This window comes from Canis lupus, chromosome 7 (genome assembly GCF_003254725.2).
Source record: "Canis lupus dingo isolate Sandy chromosome 7, ASM325472v2, whole genome shotgun sequence".
Taxonomy (NCBI): Eukaryota; Metazoa; Chordata; class Mammalia; order Carnivora; family Canidae; genus Canis; species Canis lupus.
In genome coordinates, this window is record NC_064249.1 from 20,585,755 (window position 1) to 20,606,657 (window position 20,903).

General features: G+C 35.7%; 1 protein-coding gene across 8 annotated transcripts in view; it reads right to left on the reverse strand.

Annotated features, from left to right (window-relative positions):
- Positions 1-2,450: 2,450 nt before the first annotated feature.
- RALGPS2 (Ral GEF with PH domain and SH3 binding motif 2) overlaps positions 2,451-20,903 on the reverse strand; it is a 158,409-nt gene continuing 139,956 nt past the window's right edge. For all 8 annotated transcript variants that reach the window (XM_049112183.1, XM_049112182.1, XM_049112188.1 and 5 more), the window contains 3 exons: positions 13,447-13,552; positions 11,187-11,278; positions 2,451-8,119 (listed from right to left, as the gene is read on the reverse strand). In XM_049112183.1, the coding sequence (XP_048968140.1) occupies positions 8,090-8,119; positions 11,187-11,278; positions 13,447-13,552 (228 nt within the window). In that variant the 3' untranslated portion in view covers positions 2,451-8,089. The remainder of the gene's footprint in view (positions 8,120-11,186; positions 11,279-13,446; positions 13,553-20,903) is intronic.

Sequence of the window (20,903 nt, forward strand, 5' to 3'; positions counted from 1 at the left end):
CTTTGATAACATTTTATCCATAGAACTACTTGCAAAATTGTCAATCCTCTCAAAACTTGCCATTGCTTTGTCAACTAAATTTATGTAAAATTCTAAACCCTTTGTAGTTATTTCAATAACCTTCATGGCATCTTCACCAGGAGTAGATTCTGTCCTCAAGAAACTACTTTAGTTTTTTTTGCAATTTCCATTAGTTCAGCAGTTACTTCCTCCACTTCAGTCCTGAACCTCTCAAAGTCATCTGTGAGAATCAACCTTCTTGTGTTATTTGGAATTCTTCCCATGAATCGTGACTTTTTTTTTTTTTTTGAATCGTGACTATTCTTAATGGCATCTAGAATGGCGAATCCTTTCCACAAGGTTTGCAATTTACTTTGCCCAGATTCATTTGAAGAATCACTATCTGTGGCTGCTGTAGCCTTATGAATTATATATTTTTTAAAGATTTTATTTTTAAGTAATTCTATACCTAACTGTGGTGCTCGACTTCACAACCCCGAGATCAAGTTGCACACTCCACTAACTGAACCAGCCAGGTGCCCCACAAAATGTATTTCTTAAAAAATAAGACTTAAAAGGCAAAATCACGCCTTGATCTGTAGAAGTCAAAGTCACTCCTTGACTGTAGAATGAGTGTGGTATTAGCAGGCACTAAAGCAACATAAATCTCCACCAGAGCTCTTGAATTGTCAGTGAGCAATTTATTTATTTTTCCTGAGAAGGTCTCAACAGTGGGCTTAAAATATTCAGTAAACCATGTTGTAAAAAAGTGTTGTCATCAAGGTTTGGCCCATTTCTAGAGCATTAGGATTTTCAGAATGGGAAAATGAGCACCTGGCTTCAATTTAATATCACCCTTATATATGAGGCCCTAACCAGAGAGCCAGCCTTCCTTTAAAGTTAGGCAGTGACTTCTCCAGCTACTGAAGTCTTAGATGACATCCTCTTCCAATATAAGGCTGTTTCATCTACATTTTATCTTAGCTCAGCCTTCTGGAAGGCTTGCTACCTCACCTTGCACTTTTGAGTTATGGAGTTGGCTTCTTTCCTTAAACCTCATAAATGAATGCTAGCTTCCAACTTTTCTTCTGCAGCTTCCTCACCTCTCGGTCTTCACAGAATTCAGGAGAATTAGGGCCTTGCTCTGGACTAGGCTTTGGTTTAAGGGAATGTTGTGATTATTGTATCTTTTGTCCACACTATTAGAACTTTCTCCAGATCAGCAATTAAGGCTGTTTTGATTTTTTATCATTTGTGTGTTCACTGAAGTATCATCTGTAATTTCCTTCAAGAACTTTCCTTTTGCATTCACAACCTGGCCAATTGTTTGGGCAAGAGGCCTGCCTTTTAGCCTATCTTGTTTTTTTGACTAAACTCATTTCTGGCTTTTAATTTAAAGTGAGAGACCTACAACTCGTCTCTTCCCTTGAACACAGAGAGGTCACTGTAGGGTTAACTGGCTTAATTCCAATATTGTTGTGTCTCACGGAGCAGGGAGGCCCAAGGAGAGGGAGAGATGGAGGAATCACAGTTGTTGTAGCAGTCAGAATACACGTTTGTTGCTTTATATATGGGAGTGATTTGTGGTGACCTCTAACGATTACAATAATAGCAAAGATCCCTGATCACATATCACTAGAACAAACATATTAATAATGCAAAAATCTAAAATAATGAATTACCGAAATGTGACAGACAAGCAAATGCTGTTGGAAAAATGGCGCCTGAGGACTTGTGCGAAGCAGGGTTGCCACAAATCTTCAGTTTGTAAAAAACACAGTAGCTCTGAAGTATGCTGGTACTGGCTCAAGGACAAACAGCTAATGAAACAGAGAGGGGACCCAGAATCTGAGCATGTGCATATGGAAAACTCCTGTTAGACAAAGGTAGCACGTTGTGAAGTAAAGATGGTTGACGCCATCGGAGATTTGATGCTCTTTTGGTTCTGATACAGGGACAGTGAACATTTTCAGAGGCTGTCAGAGAGGAAATTGTTGAAAACTCATTCTTGGAGGCAAGCTCATGTGGAATTCTTAGATGGGGCATAACCAACACCTCAGCCAATGACTTAGAGGCTGACTACAGTACAGCTATTTCTGTACTTCATACAGGATAACGTCATGCCTTGAATCTACTGAAATACAGGACATATTAGCAAAGAAGGCCTTTTTGGTGATTGCTCATATATCATATACTTGGGAGGTGAGGATGAAGCTGGAAAAAGTAGACCTATGACCCTTATTCCTCCAGACCCTGTCAGCATGCCAGAGCCAAGAGCCATTCCAGGACTCAGAGAGAAGCTTCCTGTGACAACAAAAACCTCGTCAACTAGTTTAGAAAAGGGAAAAAGATCAAGTTAGATCACTTATTTAAAACTTAATGATAAAATGCCTTTTAAATGTTAATGATAAAAATGTAAATATGGCAACAAATTATCCCCACACAATCTGTATTTTTAAGTAATTTATTTCAATAGAAATGTTTCAGAAAACTGTACTTAAATTCATTTTAAGTTAGCTTATGCAAACACACTGAAGATCTCACACTCACATTTGCATATTAAACAGAAACAGAAAGTGAGAGAGGAACCAAGCTGCACATCACTCAGGGAGGTCATAGTGCAATCGAGAGCTTCATCATTGGGAGTACCTCAAGTTAATTGGGATAAAGAAGAATAAAAATGGCTTGTGTTTTCCTGTATATTATCATCATTGGATATTTACCCCCACAGATGTTTATCTCCTGTATGTTTATCTCCTGTAGATTACATTATGAACAAGCTCCCCACCGCCTCCCCACACATACACACTTCCGTGGGCTGTAAAACAATAAATTTGTCAACAATTAAAATGTAGAAACTCTTGAAAGTCTGATGACTTATAATTAGCTACTGTGTCACACCTGATAAGTCAATAATTATTGGACTATATTTGTGAATAGTCCTAACAGGTGATATCTTTAGGGGAAACAGCATTGGTTACCTGGGATCTAAAGCACAGGTAATATTTATGAAATTTTCGGCTCATCTATTAAAAAAGTTGAGTCCCAAAGCATTCTAATTATGCATTCCATTCCTTTAATCTCGTCACCACTTTGCAGGCCAAATGACTAGAATCAAAATTTGAATTCTGCTAGTAACCCTCAAAGATCAGTCAACCCTTCTTTTGGCTTTAACAATTACGTCTGCTTCCCTATTCTGGAATGTACTAGTCCTTAAAATATGTGAAAATAGCATCTTAACTCAGTTGAACAACAGTAGCTCCAGATCTTGCAAGAGTCTCAGAGAAGCAAAATGTCTCCAAGTTTTGTTTTGACTAAGAAAGCTAGTTTAGTCTCTTAGTTTCCCTTTGAATTTAAATATTGACATTGTTTTCACCTTCCTGACACAGTATTTCCAAGGAAACAATATCTGGTAGGTTAAGTGACTGCCTGTTTGTTCTGAGTCTTATTTAAATAGGAGAATGAACCAATCTAAATCTCATTTTTGGTCAAATCTCATTACAAGATTGCAGTAGCTTTAATAAAACCCCAACAAATAATCCTTCTGGCTGCAATGTATTCTTTTAGGGATTTTCTGAAAAGCCTCATAATTAAATCAATGCTCCAAACAACATCAACACCACAAAATAAAAACAAACTCAGCTGGATGGATGCTCTTCAAAGTTGTTCTTATAAGTACTCATCTAAAGGTTGACTTGGGTGGGCATATTTTTAATCTCCTATCCTGGCAGGAGAAGAGCAGAGAGGGAGCTTGTCTAAAAAGACTCAAGACCATGGAAGGCTGCAACAATTACCTGGAGGCATCTGTACAGACTCTCTTACACTTGCTGGGACAAAGAGTAAGCTGGTGGAGAGAGGGATAGCACACACTCCTGAAATAAGAGGAGTAAGAGGGCAAATGATTATTGTCATACTCGATGCCCTAAAATTGGTCTTCAAATTGTTAAGGCACTGACCAAATTTTCCCCACACTCCAACTTGAGATACCGGTGTAACTGAAATTGCTTTCAATGACTCTAAGTTTGCAATGCACAGATCTTTCATCAGAATCCTCTAAATGGGAAAAAAAAAAAAGTCACTTTAGTTACAAGCCATTTTTAGGGGAACAAGACCAAAAAGGACTTAGATCATTTTGAAAAGGTTGACTTCACATGGAAAATAATGCTCATCAATGTGATTAAATGTTTGTATCTCAAAGCTTAGAAAAAACAGAATACAACTCTGGCTGTAAAATCATAAATTTACTATGTTTGAAAAAAGTAGTACAAAAGGAGAGAAAATGAGAGCAAGCCCTAGAAGGTCACTGAAAAGGCCAGGTAAACCTCACCACTCGCTCTGTATCATCTGCTCATGCAACAGCAGCACTACATACAGTTCCACTGGGGCCCAGGTGAGCTCATCTTCACTTTCAAAAAGGGATCCAATGATTTCAAAAGCCTTTGAAGCAGAGGGTTTCTTTTATTAAAAATTATCCTCTGTGAAGCAACACTGCTACCCCTTGTTGGCAGAAGAAGGTAATATGGTGGTTTAAAAACTGGAGGAAAGGAATGTGCCTCAGAAAATAAGGAAATCAATAGTGGAAATATTCTTTAAGAAGTTAATGGATGAAGTCTACTTTTATTATAGATTTCTGATCAATACCTTAGAGTTTTGTTTTCAGTAGGAAAGGGGTATAGCTTGCAGGTTTAAGCTCAAAAGACTTCTGCTCAAGTTATGCGGCCAGGTAAATCTTAGTAATCCCAGGGCGCCCAGGTTTAACTAATCCATGGAGTGTATACACCACAGATGGCAAACATTTTCCCTTCTAGAACAGTAGTGCTCCTTGGGCTCTTCTAGAAGTCATCCAGAAGAGGAATAAAGTCACTTATAAAAACGTGGGAGCTATGACTATCCTAACTCTTGACCCATGGAAAGACCCAATACCAAGAGAGTCTACACAAAAAGTAGTGGGACAGTCATATGGCATTTTTACAAAGAAAAACAAATGGTCACTGAAGCACATACCCAGGGAGAAAAAAAATATACTCAAATTGTTTGGACCCCTTTTTGTAATGTTTATACAAATCATATTTACATAGCGAAGAAAATGCTATAGGAAGGTGTGTTTGATCAGTCCTCTTTCAATTCTTATAGTCTGGAGATTACAGTAAAAATAATACTTCTGAAAAAATAAAGAGAAGTACAAACACAGAGGGGGCCTGAAACCAAAACTAGTGTCTGAAGGTCATTATTATGCAGTTCTTTTTATAGTTGTATTTTAAAAAGTAATGTTACTTCTGTATGAAAAATAAGCTTCCATGTTCAAACAAACAGTGAAATAAATGAGATGTGCCTCAAACTGTATTTTGGCTAGTATTATATACTACTACACCAGGCCACATAATATGCCAATATTTATGCTTATCATAAACTAGCTTAAATGTAAATTATAATGGAATTTCTAATGAGTTGTTCTTGGCTAGGAGAAACAAATGAGCTTAATAGTGATAGAAATTTCACAGCTTTTGAGTCACTAATTTACTAATTTATTAAGCATAAGCTTAATAAGAGGAAAAAAATTTCATCTTCCTACTAATAAGCTACCTAAATATTTAATATATTTTGGTGACCTATTTTCTTTGCTTGAATTATTATATCATTTGGTGAATTATAGATAAAAAATTCACCTATGCTATTTTAATTTACTTCTCTCACGGGTTTCCATTTGCTTCAAATGCTAAAATAGTCTTCAAAAGCTATGTCTAATCTTTCGAATAGACAGATTTGAAGATAGAAGAACAATGGCTACTTCTACCGCACACTTATGTTAAAGGTTTTGCTCAGTCAGAGGCCACAAATCTATATAAGGGCTATTCACCAAATTTGAACATTATTCTTTACTTGTGCAAGTATCCCTTAATGTTTAGAGCTGAAATATCAAACACATCTTCCAGGTTAGCTCTCTTTGGCAAAACTGTATGTCAGGCTCTGACTTCCAGTTGCAAATCTCCCCAAATATGGTTAACCTACAAATTTATCTACTTTAGCTTATTTATGACAAACAAAACAATAATAAAAAATCCACAGGGTTCTCATCCACAGTATTTTTTAAAAAGCACTTACACTGTTAAAAACACTTATTTCTGAAGAGAAATACACAAATTAAGAATTAAAAAAAAAAAACAATGTAAAACGAAAGATGTGCAAGGTCTATATAGTAATACTGCTGGCTATGCAGGTGGTGTCTTTCTCTGTACCCAAAATGGGTTAAGCTTGGAAAATCATTAATTGAAAACTCACTTAGCACAGGCAACATTTTGCCCTCTCTAGTCCATATCGCTTTCCACAAAACCAGAAATAATGGAATTTCTAACTCTGCTATATGAGAAAAATATTTGAACTCCTAACATCCTTTCCAAAAGCTCTTCTACATTCCTTTGGATAGACTTTTAGCTAATTATTCTGTGGGCAATATTTTCTATTTAATGTTTAAGTTTTATGGCTTCAAGAATGAAATATTCATGATAAAAAAAAGTCTGAAATTCTCTAAGAATGCAAATGTGGGAAATTTTACATGAGGCCCAAAGTATTACAAGTTTATTGGAAGAGATCAGTCAAAAAGCATTTCTTATTCTGGGCCATTGCTAAAATACAGGATGCCCCATGAGTTTATAACATCTAACATATAGCCTTTGTTCGCGTGCCATTTTTTTGTTAAAACTCTAAGGCAGCTCACCTTTAAACTTTTCTTTTTTCTTTTTGGAATTCAACATTTACTCTGGAAATTAAATGCACTGTTGCATGAAAAAGCTCTCGCAAAACAGCTTGGTCAACTACTGACAAAATATGGTTTCATGGCCGGGACCTATAGTAAGTTTTCAGAAAAGTGTTTTGTAATAAAGGGAAGTTATAGAAGAAGGAAAGTTTTGATACTTGAGATTCCCAGAATCTCAATCTTTCACCTTTTTCCCTTTTAAAATTATTTTGTGTGCCTTGTGATAAAATACATACACACATACATATGCAGAAGCTCTTTTAAACAAATGTGATCCTGAATCTTGTATTTAACAAAAATAATGAAAACAAATAATAATAATAAAAAAACTGGTATTGTGTACATTAAATGCTATAAAAGAAAATGTTTTGATGAAATATCAGTAAATCCTCTTGACGACAAAAATCATCAGTGACTGGTAGAAGGGATAATTCAATTAACTTGAAAAAAAATATTGTAAAATCTCAGAATAGTTTAGGTTGGGATTACGGTTCTTTACTAAGCAGATCTGTGGTCCAATAAGAAGTTCATATAGAAGGCTAAATATTACACCCAGCTAAAAACAACCATGTTTTCTGGGGCCCACTTGAAAAGAGCATTTGGAATAGGAACACTCAGCCTTTATGCCTCCTGCAGGAAATGAGGTTCCCCATACAGTACTAAGTTTCAGAAGTTTAGTGTTTAAAAAAAAAAAATCTCCCCTCATTCAAAACAACTCCCGCCCCCAATCCCAAACGCACCCCAACAACTCACATTATGAACATGTCTAATTCCTAACCTCCTTCTGTGCGAGAGCCAGTGAGGCAGCAGGTTACTTGAAATACCTCGGGTAGGCTGCTGGGAGCATCCTCCTCAGGCAGACTATCTTAACCCCTCCATTCAAAACCAGCCCCTCACAAACCCAGAAGAAATAGGTTTTTCCTTTTTAAAGTGTATCTAAAAAAGGCAATTCCCCCCTCCAAAATTAGTACAAAGTTAAAAGAAATGCAAATTAGCTACGATCTATTCCAAGCACAGCACCGCCAGAAGATTCACACACACTATTTGGTGTTTCATGTTGGTTTTCCTTTCATTCTTTTAAGGCAGTGGTTTCCGCAGGTCAGTTCAGAGAAAAGAAGCATGGTCCATGGCAGTTTGTTTTGTAACTCCAATTTGTTCTCTGGGAATATCTCACTTCATTCCCTGAAATTAGTGCTTTTTTGGTTCAGAACTCCAAAGGCTGAGCCTGGAGCCTCTGGGCTCCTCCTGGCACAGAACTGGTTTATAGCTGGCGCTTTCATCAGCTCCTTGCTCTCATTCAGGGGCAACAGTTCACCTTGCTTCTTTCTTAGGCTTCTACTCAAAAGTCATCAAGTTTGTAGGAACCTTAAAAATATAAGCATTAGAAAACTGACAGTATTTAAAAGTTGTTTTTCAAAGTACTATTTCTTATCTTTCCTCGTCAATTTAAGTAAGCCCAAATAGCCTTTTAAAAAAGGAATCTGACAGAAGGTACTGCAATCATTTATGAATAATGAATAAAATATGCTAGAACATTTTTGAGAAAATCATTGAGTTAATACTCCCTTTCCAAAAAACTGAAATTGGAACAAGAGAAAGGGTGGAGATGGTATCTTTCTTGTCTAATGCAAGGCCCTCGGCAGATGTTTGCTGAGTGAACAAATGAATGAGAAAAGAAGTGTAGGTCTAGTTAGGGTGACACTCCGACAAACAGACTTATCATCATCTATTTCCTCAGTATATGTGTTACCAGGAATTCCAGTATGCACATTTTTACAACCAGCACAGATAATGTTATAATGAACATTACTAAGCATTTCTCTGTGACGTCATCATGAAAGTAAGCATGAAAGAACAAAACTCATTGTTAGATAAATTCTGATCTAATAACACTTGATGACTCTGAAAAATCAACAGGTTATATAAGTTTGAGGCTTATAGACTGGATTGAATTTAATTTGATTCTGTATAGATATCAACAAGACATGGATGGAGTTCACATTGTAGTGAGGAGAAATTCCACAATAATTCTTTGAAATGTGAATATATTTTGTTTAAAAAAAAATCAGCTGATGAGTCTTCTAGTCAAAAACTAAAGAAGAGTTTCACCATCTTAAAAAAAAAAAAAACACTCTTAACCATTACTATCTGTTTCCTAAAGTTGTACTGGGAGAGATAGTCCCACTTCAGTGGTCATTTCTCTATCCTTTGAAACAGCTTACTTAATCACAGGAAATAAACTGAGGGTCACTGAAGGGGAGGTGGAGGCATTAAGGGGGGCACGTGATGGGATGAGCACTGGGTTTTATATAAGACTAATGAATCATTGACCTCTAGCTCTGAAACCAATAATACATGTTAATTAACCAAATTAAAAAAAAAAAAAAAACCCAGCCTAACAGCTATCACTTTAGTAATCTTTTTCTGAAAACCTAGGATACTCAATAAAAAGAGGAGGGGCAGTTTCTTTACATGTGTCACCTTCTGAATGAAAAATTCTTCAATAATACAATCACAACTGAATCATAAATCAAATATAATAAAACTGCTCCAGTGTTTATAAAGTATAAATTCTCAGATCTGGTTATACAAAACCCATGTTTAAATAAAGTTTATTTCCTCCTAAGTTCCTTAAATGTGATTTAAGGTGTTGTACTTGGATGAATCAGCGTCTTCTACTAAAAATTTTCAGATTTTACAGCTTTTATTTATACATTTGCCACTACTCTGATTCTTCCAAGCACACAAATAAAACTCACTTACACACATTTGGCTGACTTGTTCATCTGGAAAGTCCACTAATAAAGCAAAAGAAATTGAATATGTTGGTATGCATACACTGTCTAGATCAATCTTGAAATCTGAGATTTTAAAAAAACGATACTTAATACTTTAAGCACATTTAAAGACTGCAAGCTGAGTTGCACATAAGCTCAGTCTAGGCAAAAGAAGGTCTGTTTCTTTCATTCCGTCCCAGATACTAACTTGACAACGGCAAGAAAGTAGTCTTTGTTCTATGGCATTTTATGTCCTTAATGGAGGGTGTTAAAAATGATACCAAATACCGCTATTAGTCTTTCATACATATATTTGAAATAAAAATTGTAAGAGAATAGAACTTAATCTAACAGTGTTTAAAAAGAATGGACCTAAAGGATAAAGATATTTGTTTGACCCTGTGTAGGTCATTTAATATTTCTGAAGTTTAGTTTCTTCCTTTATATATAAAAAAGGGGGGGGGGTTAATAACTTTGGTCCTGACAGCACAGGGTAAAAAATACTTTTTTTTTAATTTTAATTTTTTAATTTTAATTTTTTACAGATTTTATTTATTAATTCGCGAGAGACACACACACACACAGAGGCAAGACACACACAGGCAGAGGGAGAAGCAGGCTCCATGCAGGAAGCCTGATGCGGGACTTGATCCCAGGTCTCCAGGATCATGCGCTGGACTGAAGGCGGCACTAAATCGCTGAGCCACCCGGGCTGCCCCAAAAAATACTTTTAATATGCGATGTAAACTTACATAGAGTATTATTCAAAATTAGAGTATGGAAAACATTTACCTGTACACTTCTGAATTTCAGTACCTGAAATCAATGGTCTTCAAATATATTCAACTAAAAACTGGTCTACAAATATCTCCACAATTGGAGTGATGTTTATTTTACATATGTTCTAACCAATTTGTGGTTCAACTTTAGATCTGCCACAGGGTTTGGGGAAAACAACACCATGGCTTCATTCTCCCTTGCAGCAGAGAGCCTTTGAATTAGACCATCTTTGTGTCAGTAAAATAAAAACAAAGAAATCCAAATGGTCTTGGGTTTCACTGTAACTGCAGGAACCTGCATCAGGTTATTAATAAAGGTGAATCAGAATAATTTTTATTAAAGTGCCATCTAAGTTTTACCCCTTTACCTCTCTGTTTCTTTGCCTCTCACTATATTCTACTGACATGGGCTACATTGGCCTCTTTCGGACACTGTAAGCTGCTTCCAGCCTCAGGAACTTTGACCTTTCCAGCCCACCACCAGCCTTTGCCCTCTTCATCTTCAAAGGACTGTTCTTTCTTGTCATTCATGTCAGTGTCTTCGGGGAGATCTCTGCTGCTCACTTGTATTTATATAGAGTTGTGTCTATTCTCATCACTCTGTATCACATAATTCTATTTTGTTTTCTTTAGTTTATATATATAGTTCTTTATATAGTGTTCATGTGAAAATGTATTTGTTCATTATTTATTGACCATCTCCTCACTAAAATGAGGACTTCATGTCTTGCTGATGGTTGTCAGTAAGAAAAAAGAATAAAAACAGTATCATTTTTCCTCTTCATTCATAAAATTAGTCTGCTTACTACCCTTGGAACTCTTTTAAAGACAGTCCTAAGTTACAGACAATTTGGAGGACTGAGAGGAACTGCTCACCTGTTGTTTGTTGCTTTGGCAGGCTGCACTCAAATGTTTAAACCATAGCATCGCATTCATTCTGTTGCCAGCTTGAAACTTGTAGGAGTTTCCTAAAGTTATTAAAAACAAGAGGAAAATAATAAAATTTTAAGGACTCAGAAATATAATATTTAGCCAGATATCAAAAAGCAAAATAAAACATGACTAGAATTCTCAATTTCAGAATTCTCTATCTCGAACACCTGATTTTCTAATACAAATAAAAAGAAGAGTTCTCTATGCTACATTCACATGCTATCATTTATTCAGAAAGTCATTTGTTGTGCTGGTTATGAACTGGAAGAGAGGTATTTTTGTCTCCTTAAAGGTTCTTTAAAACATGTTTAAAAAAATTGTTTGGCTCCTCTAGATTTGTATGTGGGATTGAGAGTACAGAAAATGTTAATATTAAGTTTTTACAAGCAAAACACTTTAACATGTTTAACACTTAAACATTAGGTGTTCAATGTGATTAAGAATTAATTAGCCAACACCAATATCAACTATGCTTTTAGCTGTTAATTACATTTGCCAAAATCATTACAGATTTCTGGGTCTACCAAGGGCTTTCTGGGAAAATCTGAAGAGTTACTTTTTTCTTTTAGAAAATTAGAAATTCATCTGTGTTGTACATATTTAGGATTTATGTTGACTAATTCAAGGCTGACACATAATAAATATATCTTATATGGTTGTATGTACTAAGGTAATAAACTGAAAAAAGAAAGGATTCATATACTGAAGCCTGCCCTAAGTTGAGTTTTATTCCCTTTTTTCATTGACCTAAGTTCATTTTATTTCCCAATTAGTATGGAATTCTACTCTCTTCTTCATAACTGCACTCAATGGCCTAAGAGCCTGACTTTTCTTTAGGCATGACAGAGCTTTCTTTTGGGACTGGAACACTCAAAGAACCTTTCCATTTTCAGAAGCAACAGTTTCTTTACCAAATGTTTAATGTTAAATAATACTGTTTTACTTGAACTCAGATGTGGTCATTAGATCAATCTGAATAAGGCATATGTACAATTAAGCTGCCCATAGCTGTCATTTATCTACTTTCTTCTCCCCCAACAAGAGACCATTAGTATAGATGTCACAAAAACCTTGGCTACTTAGAAATAGTACTATCAAGCTATACTAGGGAAACTGAAAGAAAATAAAGAATTTGTTAACTAAGCCCAACGAAAATGATCTCCTTAAAATGTAATTTTATGAATAATATGTTTGGGATTTGAGGGGTGGGGCAGGGACTTTGAATTCAGAATGCTGAGCAAGGAGTCTTTACTCTCTATGTAAGTCAATACATTTCATCTCAAAATGAGACATTTTGCTACTATTTTTTTCCATATCCAATATATTTGCTTAAGTTTTCACTTAAAATGCTATCATATCCTAACAGCAGAGTATCTGTTAAAAAATAAATAGACCTAAATAGAGGTCAAAATTTAATTGTATACATATATAATATAATATAAATAAATATAATTTTAGTGGTGAGTTGCTGCAGTGGAAGATTCTGGGCAGACATGAAAGAATTTCCTGTCTGGCTTCCTTTGAGGTGCTTATCAACAGCTGGCAGTTGCTATGAAAGAAGAGCAGCAGTCAAGTATGGATCTATTCAGATGGTGCCTGCGATCTCCCCTTAAAAGATGTACACAGGGTCAGGAGGTAGGATCTGATTCCACAGGGCCCACCCTCTGACTTCTCTGATCCACTTGTAAAACTCCTCTGGTCAACAGTCAATAATTTCATTCATAAGTCTCTCTCTATATTGTAATCAAAGTATTAATTATTATACTTATTTGGAAAGTGGTAGGAGTTAAATAACCAATTAATTTACTTAAAAATGATGGAATAAAAATCACTTATTAGAGAAAAATCTCTGACACATTGAGAATTTAATAATTTATTTCATGGAATAAAATAAGGGGTACTGCATATAGATTCCCCAATCCCCTCCTTCCCTCCCTCCCTGGCTGATTCTTAGCTCCCAAAGGATTACTTGGGCTTTTAATTTCAAGCTTATGCCCATGCAGCAAAGAAAATACACTTACAATAGATATTGATACCTAAAAATATTGATATCATTACTATACATTATGCGACAGAATGATCTCCCAAGAGAGAAAACTGTATCAACAACTTCCTGGTCAAATATTCCAGTTAAATTATGTTTTGACCAACTGAATGTTATGCGCAGTCAGTACATTAAACCCTAGATATTCTAATGGTTCACCTTTCTCAGAGTCAGTCAGCAAGAAGAGATCTGGGTGTTCTGGGTCATCAGCCATCATCACCATCCATCCTACCACAGATACATTCTTATTTGATGTTGATTTGAACTGAAAGATAAAAAGAGCATTAATGGAAACATGAAATTTATGGTTCATCCTAAGCAAAAGTTAAGGATAAGAATATTTTCATTTTCTCCCATGAGAGAGAAGATTTGTGACTTCATGTTGGTTAAGTCTGCTCATAGCCTTTTTCTTACTACTAAATTTCATTTAGGCATGCCCTCTTTAGACAGTCTCCTACTCTCTGGATCCTTCCTAGCTTCAACTCTGTTATCAAAACCTGTCTGAGTCTCAATTCCCAAAAACCATGATTGTCTATGTTGTTTTTTTCCATCCTTTACTATGCTGCTCCTCACCCCTTCCTTATTAAGGAACACACCTGCATTTTAATAGATGTGTTATATTTTTATGCATCTTTATTGAGATGTAATTAATATATAACACAGTATAAGTTTAAGGTATACAATGTAATAGGGGTGTTTTTTTTAATTTTTAATTTATTTTTTATTTTTATTTTTTATGATAGTCACAGAGAGAGAGAGAGAGAGAGAGAGGCAGAGACACAGGCAGAGGGAGAAGCAGGCTCCATGCACCAGGAGCCCGATGTGGGATTCGATCCCGGGTCTCCAGGATCACGCCCTGGGCCAAAGGCAGGTGCCAAACCCCTGCGCCACCCAGGGATCCCCTGTAATAGGGGTATTATCTGAAACTTGATTTACTAAACTAGCAGTGCTATCAGATAATTCTTTTTTTTTTTTTTTTTAAAGTAGGCTCCATGCTAAGCATGGAGCCCAAAGTGGGGCTTGAACTCATAACCCAGAGATCAAGACCTGAGCTGAGATCAAGAGACTCAGCTCAACAGACTGAGTCTCTCTGGTGCCCCAGCCAATTCTTAATAATATAGTCTTATATTTCTCAAAAAAAGGTATTCTTAGTATGCCTGTTACTTTTCTATTCAAGTTATACTTGAGGGATCCCTGGGTGGCTCATCAGTTTAGCGCCTGCCTTTGGCCCAGGGCACAATCCTGGAGTCCCGGGATCGAGTTTCGCATCAGACTCCCTGCATGGAGCCTGCTTCTCCCTCTGCCTGTGTCTCTGCTTCTCTTTCTCTCTCTGTGTCTCTCATGAATAAATAAATAAAATCTTAAAAAAAAAAAGTTATACTTGAAATACATGTAATGAAAAAAGGACTGTTATAGATGATCACAAAATTAGGTTAATCTCATTCATGACCATAAATGAAAAAATGTTAAATAAAATACTGGTGTATAAAAAAGCTGATGGGGTGCCTGGAGGCAGAGTCGGTTGAGTACCTGACCCTTGGTTTCTGCTCAGGTCATGATCTCATGGTTGTGAGATTGAGCCCTGTATCGAGTCTGCTTGGGATCCTTTCTCTTTCCCTCTACCCCTCCTGCTCTCTCAAATAAATCTTAAAAAAAAAACAAAAAACAACAACAACAAAAAAAACTGATACATGATGATCAATGTGGATTTATCTGAGGCATGTGAGATTGGTTTAATGTTAGAAATCAACTAATGCAATTAAGTTGGGTTTATTTCAAGAAAGCAAGATTAGTTCAACTTTAAAAAAATTATTTTTTGAACTTCAGAAAAATTATTAAAATAAATCACCATATTAATAGATCAAAAAAGAAAAAAATATGTTCACCTCATTTTACCCAGAAAGCCTTTACTAAAATATAATGCATATTTGTGACAGACTAGGAATAGAAGGGAACTATCTAATTCAATGAAGAGTATCCACCAAGCAAGCAAACAAAACCTACACAAGAACCAAATCAAAATAAGGCAGGAAAGACAAAAAAAAGAAAAGAAAAAAAAAAAAGAAAAAAAATCCCCAAATTAAAACCCTGCAATACATATACTCAACTATAAGATGCTAAAAACATTTCAAGATGAATATCGACAAGGACGTCCACCATTGATACTTCCACTCAATACAGAATTTGAAGACCCAGTCAGCTTAATAACAAAAAGGAAGCAAAAGGTATAAGGAGTAAGGAAGAAACAAAACTGCCATTACTCACAGATGATAATATTGACAAAGAAAATCCACTCAACTCTACCAAGTTAATAAGAATGATGAGCAAGGATGCTTGGAAAAAAGGAGTAGGAAAGTCAACTGTAATTCCATGCACAAGAAATATAAAAGTCATTTATGAGAGAGGTACCTAAAAATACATGTAACAAAAGATATACAGGGAAAATATAACCATTAAAAGGCATCCAGGAAGACATAAATAAATGAAGAAACACTGTGAGATGAAAAAAATTTTTGATTTGTAAAGATGTCAATTCTCCCTAAATCTATATAGATTCAGTATCATTTCAGTAGAATATTAGGTGGAACTTGAGAAGCTGATTCTAAAATTTATATACAAGAGCAAAGCAGCAGAGACAGACAATACACTCCTGAGAACAATTAGTCAGGACCTGCCCTGGATACACATCAAGACTCATAAAGCTATAGTAATTGAGGCCATGGGCTACTGGGCTGGGATATGGAATGGAAGTCAAAGAGCAATCTGGGTATAGAGATGCAAATTCATATGACAAGAGTGGACTCTGCAGACTGATGATGGAACAATGAACTGTTCAATAAATGATGCCAGGAAAATTGGTTATCCATGCAGAAAAATCATCACATCTCCCTCTCTCTAGCACACACACACACATGCTTCTGACTCTAGGTGGATCAATGATTTATAAAGTAAATGCAAAACTAAATCTATTAGTAGAAAATACAGGAGAATATCTTAATGATGTAAGGTTAGAGAGGAATTTTTTTTAAGATTTCATTTATTTATTCATGAGAGACAGAGAGAGAAAGAGAGGCAGAGACACAGGCAGAGAGGGAGAAGCAAGCTCCTTGCAGGGAGCCCGATGTGGTACTCGATCCCGGGTCTCCAGGGTCACACCCTGGGCTGAAGGCGGTGCTAAAACGCTAAGCCACCGGGGCTGCCTGAGAAAAAATTTTAAAACATGATTCAGAAAGTATGAACCATAAAGGAAAACATAAATTTTATTAATTTAAAATTAGGGATGCCTGGGTGGCTCAGCAGTTGAGCATCTGCCTTTGGCTCAGGATGTGATCCCGGGATGTGGGATCGAGTCCCACATCGGGCTCCCTGAGAGGAGCCTGCTTCTCCCTCTGCCTATGTCTCTGCCTCTCTCTGTCTCTCTTGAATAAAAAAATCTTTAAAAAAAAATTAAAATTAAACTCTTCACTAATAGACATCACAGAGAGAGTGAAAAAACAAGTCAAACAATCTGGAAGAAGATATTTGTAATACATAACTACTAAGAGATTAGTGACCAGAATATTTAAAAAACTTTTACCAATTAATAAAAAAAACAATATATCACCCAAAATATTTATCCGGGCATTTTACAAAAGAAACACGAACGACCAATAAACATGAAAAACATTTCAAACTCATTAAGTAATCAGGGGTATATAAATTAAAATCACGAGGTATCATTTCATATGAACTAGATTAGCCAAAATTAAAAAGCTTGAGAATGACAAGTATGGTGAAGATATGGAAGAATGAGGAACCTCACTATGCTACTGGGAGTTTGTAAATCAATCTGGCATTTTCTCATAAAGTTGAACATTTGCATTCCTAGAGAACATAATGCACAAAAATATTTACAGCAGCACTGCTCGCTACAGTAAAAAACTGGAAACCATTCAAATATTTATCAACAGTAGAATGATGAATAAATTTTTTTTATTTTAAAGATTTTTATTTATTTATTCATGAGAGACACAGAGACAGAGAGAGGCAGAGACACAGGCAGAGAGAGAGGCAGGCTCCATGCAGGGAGCCTGATGTGGGACTCAGTCCTGGGACTCCAGGATCATGCCCTGGGCTGAAGGCAGGCGCTTATCCGCTGAGCCACCCAGGCTTCCCTGAATGATGAATAAAGTATGTACATTCATAAAATGGAGGACTATTCAATTGTGAAAAGAAATAAGTGATGGTTATATGCATCTATGCATCAACTGGGATGAATCTCAACAATAGAGTATTAAGCAAAAAAGGTAGTGCTTAAGACTATATAGGTGAATCCATTCAGGTACAGCTAAAAAAATAAAACAATGTATTAAGGAAACCTATGTGGTAAGAGCCTAAACAAACAAAAAGCAATAATTAATGTAAATTCAGGACATGGATAGGCTGGAAGTAGGGAAGAAGATACTGTCTGGGAAGATGTGGATGGTTCTGGTAAGATTGTTTCTTATGCTGGGGGGAGAGTTATATAGGTAGGTGTTTATTTTATTTATATTTTTCTTTAAAATGTACATGTACACTACTCTTCTTTTGCATATGTTTCACAATTTCATCTATACATAGTTATGTTTTTATTTTTGTTTCACAATTTTAAAGAAATGGGAAAAAATACAAATGCAGCACAATACTCGTAACAACATGGGTACTACAAAAATGAAAGCTAATTAGGAAGTTTTAATACTATGAAGAATGAAACTGGCAATACTTCAGAATTGCTGATTTGACAGCTTATAATTTATGTTAAAAGCAGATAGCCTAATTTTCCAATGTTCTTTTCCTAACCCTAAAAAATAAAATAAGCCACATAAACCTCTCTTTGTATAGAAGGCTGAAGCATACAGAGTGCAAATGCCCCTTGACCACCAGCTGAATCTCATCTCACTCCCCCAATTTCATCATCATTTGGGGTATAGCTCTGGACCTTTCTCTATGTATGTACACTAAAAACTTTTTTGATGCTGTGGGTTTTCATTTACAGCTGACCTTTGAACAACATAGGTTTGAACTATGCAGGTCTACTTAAAATGTCGATTTTTTTTTTTTGGACAAATACATTACAGTAAGTGTATTTTTTTCCTTATGATTTTCTTAATATCATTTTTTCCTAGCTTACTTTATTATAGGAATACATCATATAATATATATACAAAATGTATCGACTGTTAGTGGTAAAGTTTTTGATCATTAATTAGTAAGCTATTGGTAGTTACGTTTTTTGGGAGCTGAGAGTTTTACACAGATTTTAAACAGCAAAGGCATGGGAGGGAGGTGGAGTAGCTGCCTCTAACCTAGTTGTTCAAGGGTCAACTATACAAATGGGGGCATATTTATACTGACTTGTGGTTTTCACTTGTCAGTATTTCCTTATTGAAACGTATTTTGAGTGTTTATAGATTGCTATTATAAACACTATAAGAATATTCTTCTACAGATATCTTTGTGCACTTGTTCAAGGATTCCCACAGGACAGATTCTCAGATAAGGAACTGCTGGTTATTATTAAGTTAAATATAGACTGGACTGCCCACCACAAAAATAATACCAATTTAAATTTCTGCAAATCATGGATAATAGTCTGTTTCCCTACACCATGGCCAATGCTGTTAATGATCTTCAAAGTTTTTGCCTAATAGTAATGTTTTCATGTTTATTAGCCACTTATATTTCATCTTCTATTTATGTCCTCCTTCCCTTTTTCTAGTGTTCTGTTCTATTCTCACTGGGCTGTGGAAGGCCTTTAGTTTTGTTACATATTTTTCAGGTGCAGTCTTGGTTTTTAAAAATTCAACTAATCAAACAGTAGTTATTCACTCTGTACCATACAGTGTTGGGCTCAAACATACCTGCAAAACGTTTTTTTTTTTTTTTTTACAATGAATAAACTTCCGTTAACAGGTATTTTTACAGTGAATGTTTTCATTTTAAAACATCAAAAATGTAGATATAATACAAGTCCCCCCCCCCCCCCTTCTCCCTCCCTAGTTATTCTACCCGGCCAAGCCTATTCTGTTCCTCATAGGCAAAAACACTGGGTAGAGGGTAAGAAAACTCAGGCTTACAGGTTTCCAGATTTCCTCCTTCTGCATTTATAGACATATATGAACAGTATATTTTCATTAGTAATGTTTTTCCCCTCTAGCTTTTAATTTTGAAAGGTTGAAACTACAAAGTCGAAAGAATGCCACAGTGGTTATCCACGAATCTCCATTTTGTACATTTACTTGATCTTTTTTGAACTGCAGACATCATAAAACCAAGTCCTAAATATTTCAGTATGTGTAGCCTAAGAATGTATTTCTATATAACCACAATATAAGTATCTAAGAAATTTAACAGACACATTATTTTTTATAAAGTCCATATTAAAGTTTCTTTTATTATCCCAACTATGACTTTTGTAATTTAAAAAAAAAAAAGGATTCAACAAAGTACACATATTGCATTTACTTCTCAGACTCTTTAGTCTCTTCTAATTTCTAATAGTCTTCCTGTTCCCCCCACCTCCTCCATCTACCAAATTCTGGTCTTAAGAATCCAAGCCTTATAGAATGTTTTATAGAAAGTCTCAGAATCTGGATTTGGTTGTTTCTTCATGATTGGATTCAGGTTAAATTTTTGGCAAGAACACTACATAGATGGTGCTATGTTTATACAATATATTTTAATACTTTATCTATTGCTCATATATAGCCAATATTTTCTTCCAATTTGTATTTCAATTTTGTTTGAAAAGGATTTCAAAAAGTTTTTCCTTCATTGCTTTTAGTTCCATGCCACATTTCTTCCAAAATTGATACCATAATATAAACATGAGCCTGTCTCTATACTCTCTATGTAGTCCTTGTAATTCCTTCTTTAACCTTAACAGTTTTAATTAAAAAAAATTAGGAATACAGTCCATTTCCTTGGCACTCAATTTGATTTCCTCACGACCCACTATGCTCTCATTTCATTTGGCTTCTTCCTTCCTTCCTTCCTTCCTTTCTTTCTTTCTTCTTTCTTTCTTTCTTTCTTTCTTTCTTTCTTCTTTCTTTCTTTCTTTTTTTTCTTTCTCTTTCTCTCTCTCTCTTTTCTTTCTTTCTTTTCTTTCTTTCAAATATTTTATTTATTTATTCATGACAGAGAGAGAGAGGGGGGGGGGCAGAGACACAGGCAGAGGGAGAAGCAGGCTCCATGCAGGGAGCCTGATGTGGGACTCGATCCTGGGTCTCCAGGATCACGCCCTGGGCTGAAGGCGGCACTAAACCGCTGGGCCACGGGGTCTGCCCCATTTGGCTTCTTTCTAATTAGAGTTTGGGAAAAACAAAAAACATTTAGTATATGTGCTGCTGAAGCAAGCACAAAGCAAAAAACATTTAATTTTGAATAGCTGCTTCTTTATAATTGTCAACTAACTGAAATCGAGCCAGGCATCTCAAAGTGGCTATGTGAAGAGTTAACCGTATCTGAACACAAAGGATTTAATTTAGCTATAGCAACCCCTTTTCTTCCTCTTGAGGACAGCAGTGTTAATCAGAGGTAATTATTCTGCCAAATGTTTGGGTGGAACTGATCTGCATAACTCTGTTGGGTGTGCTAGC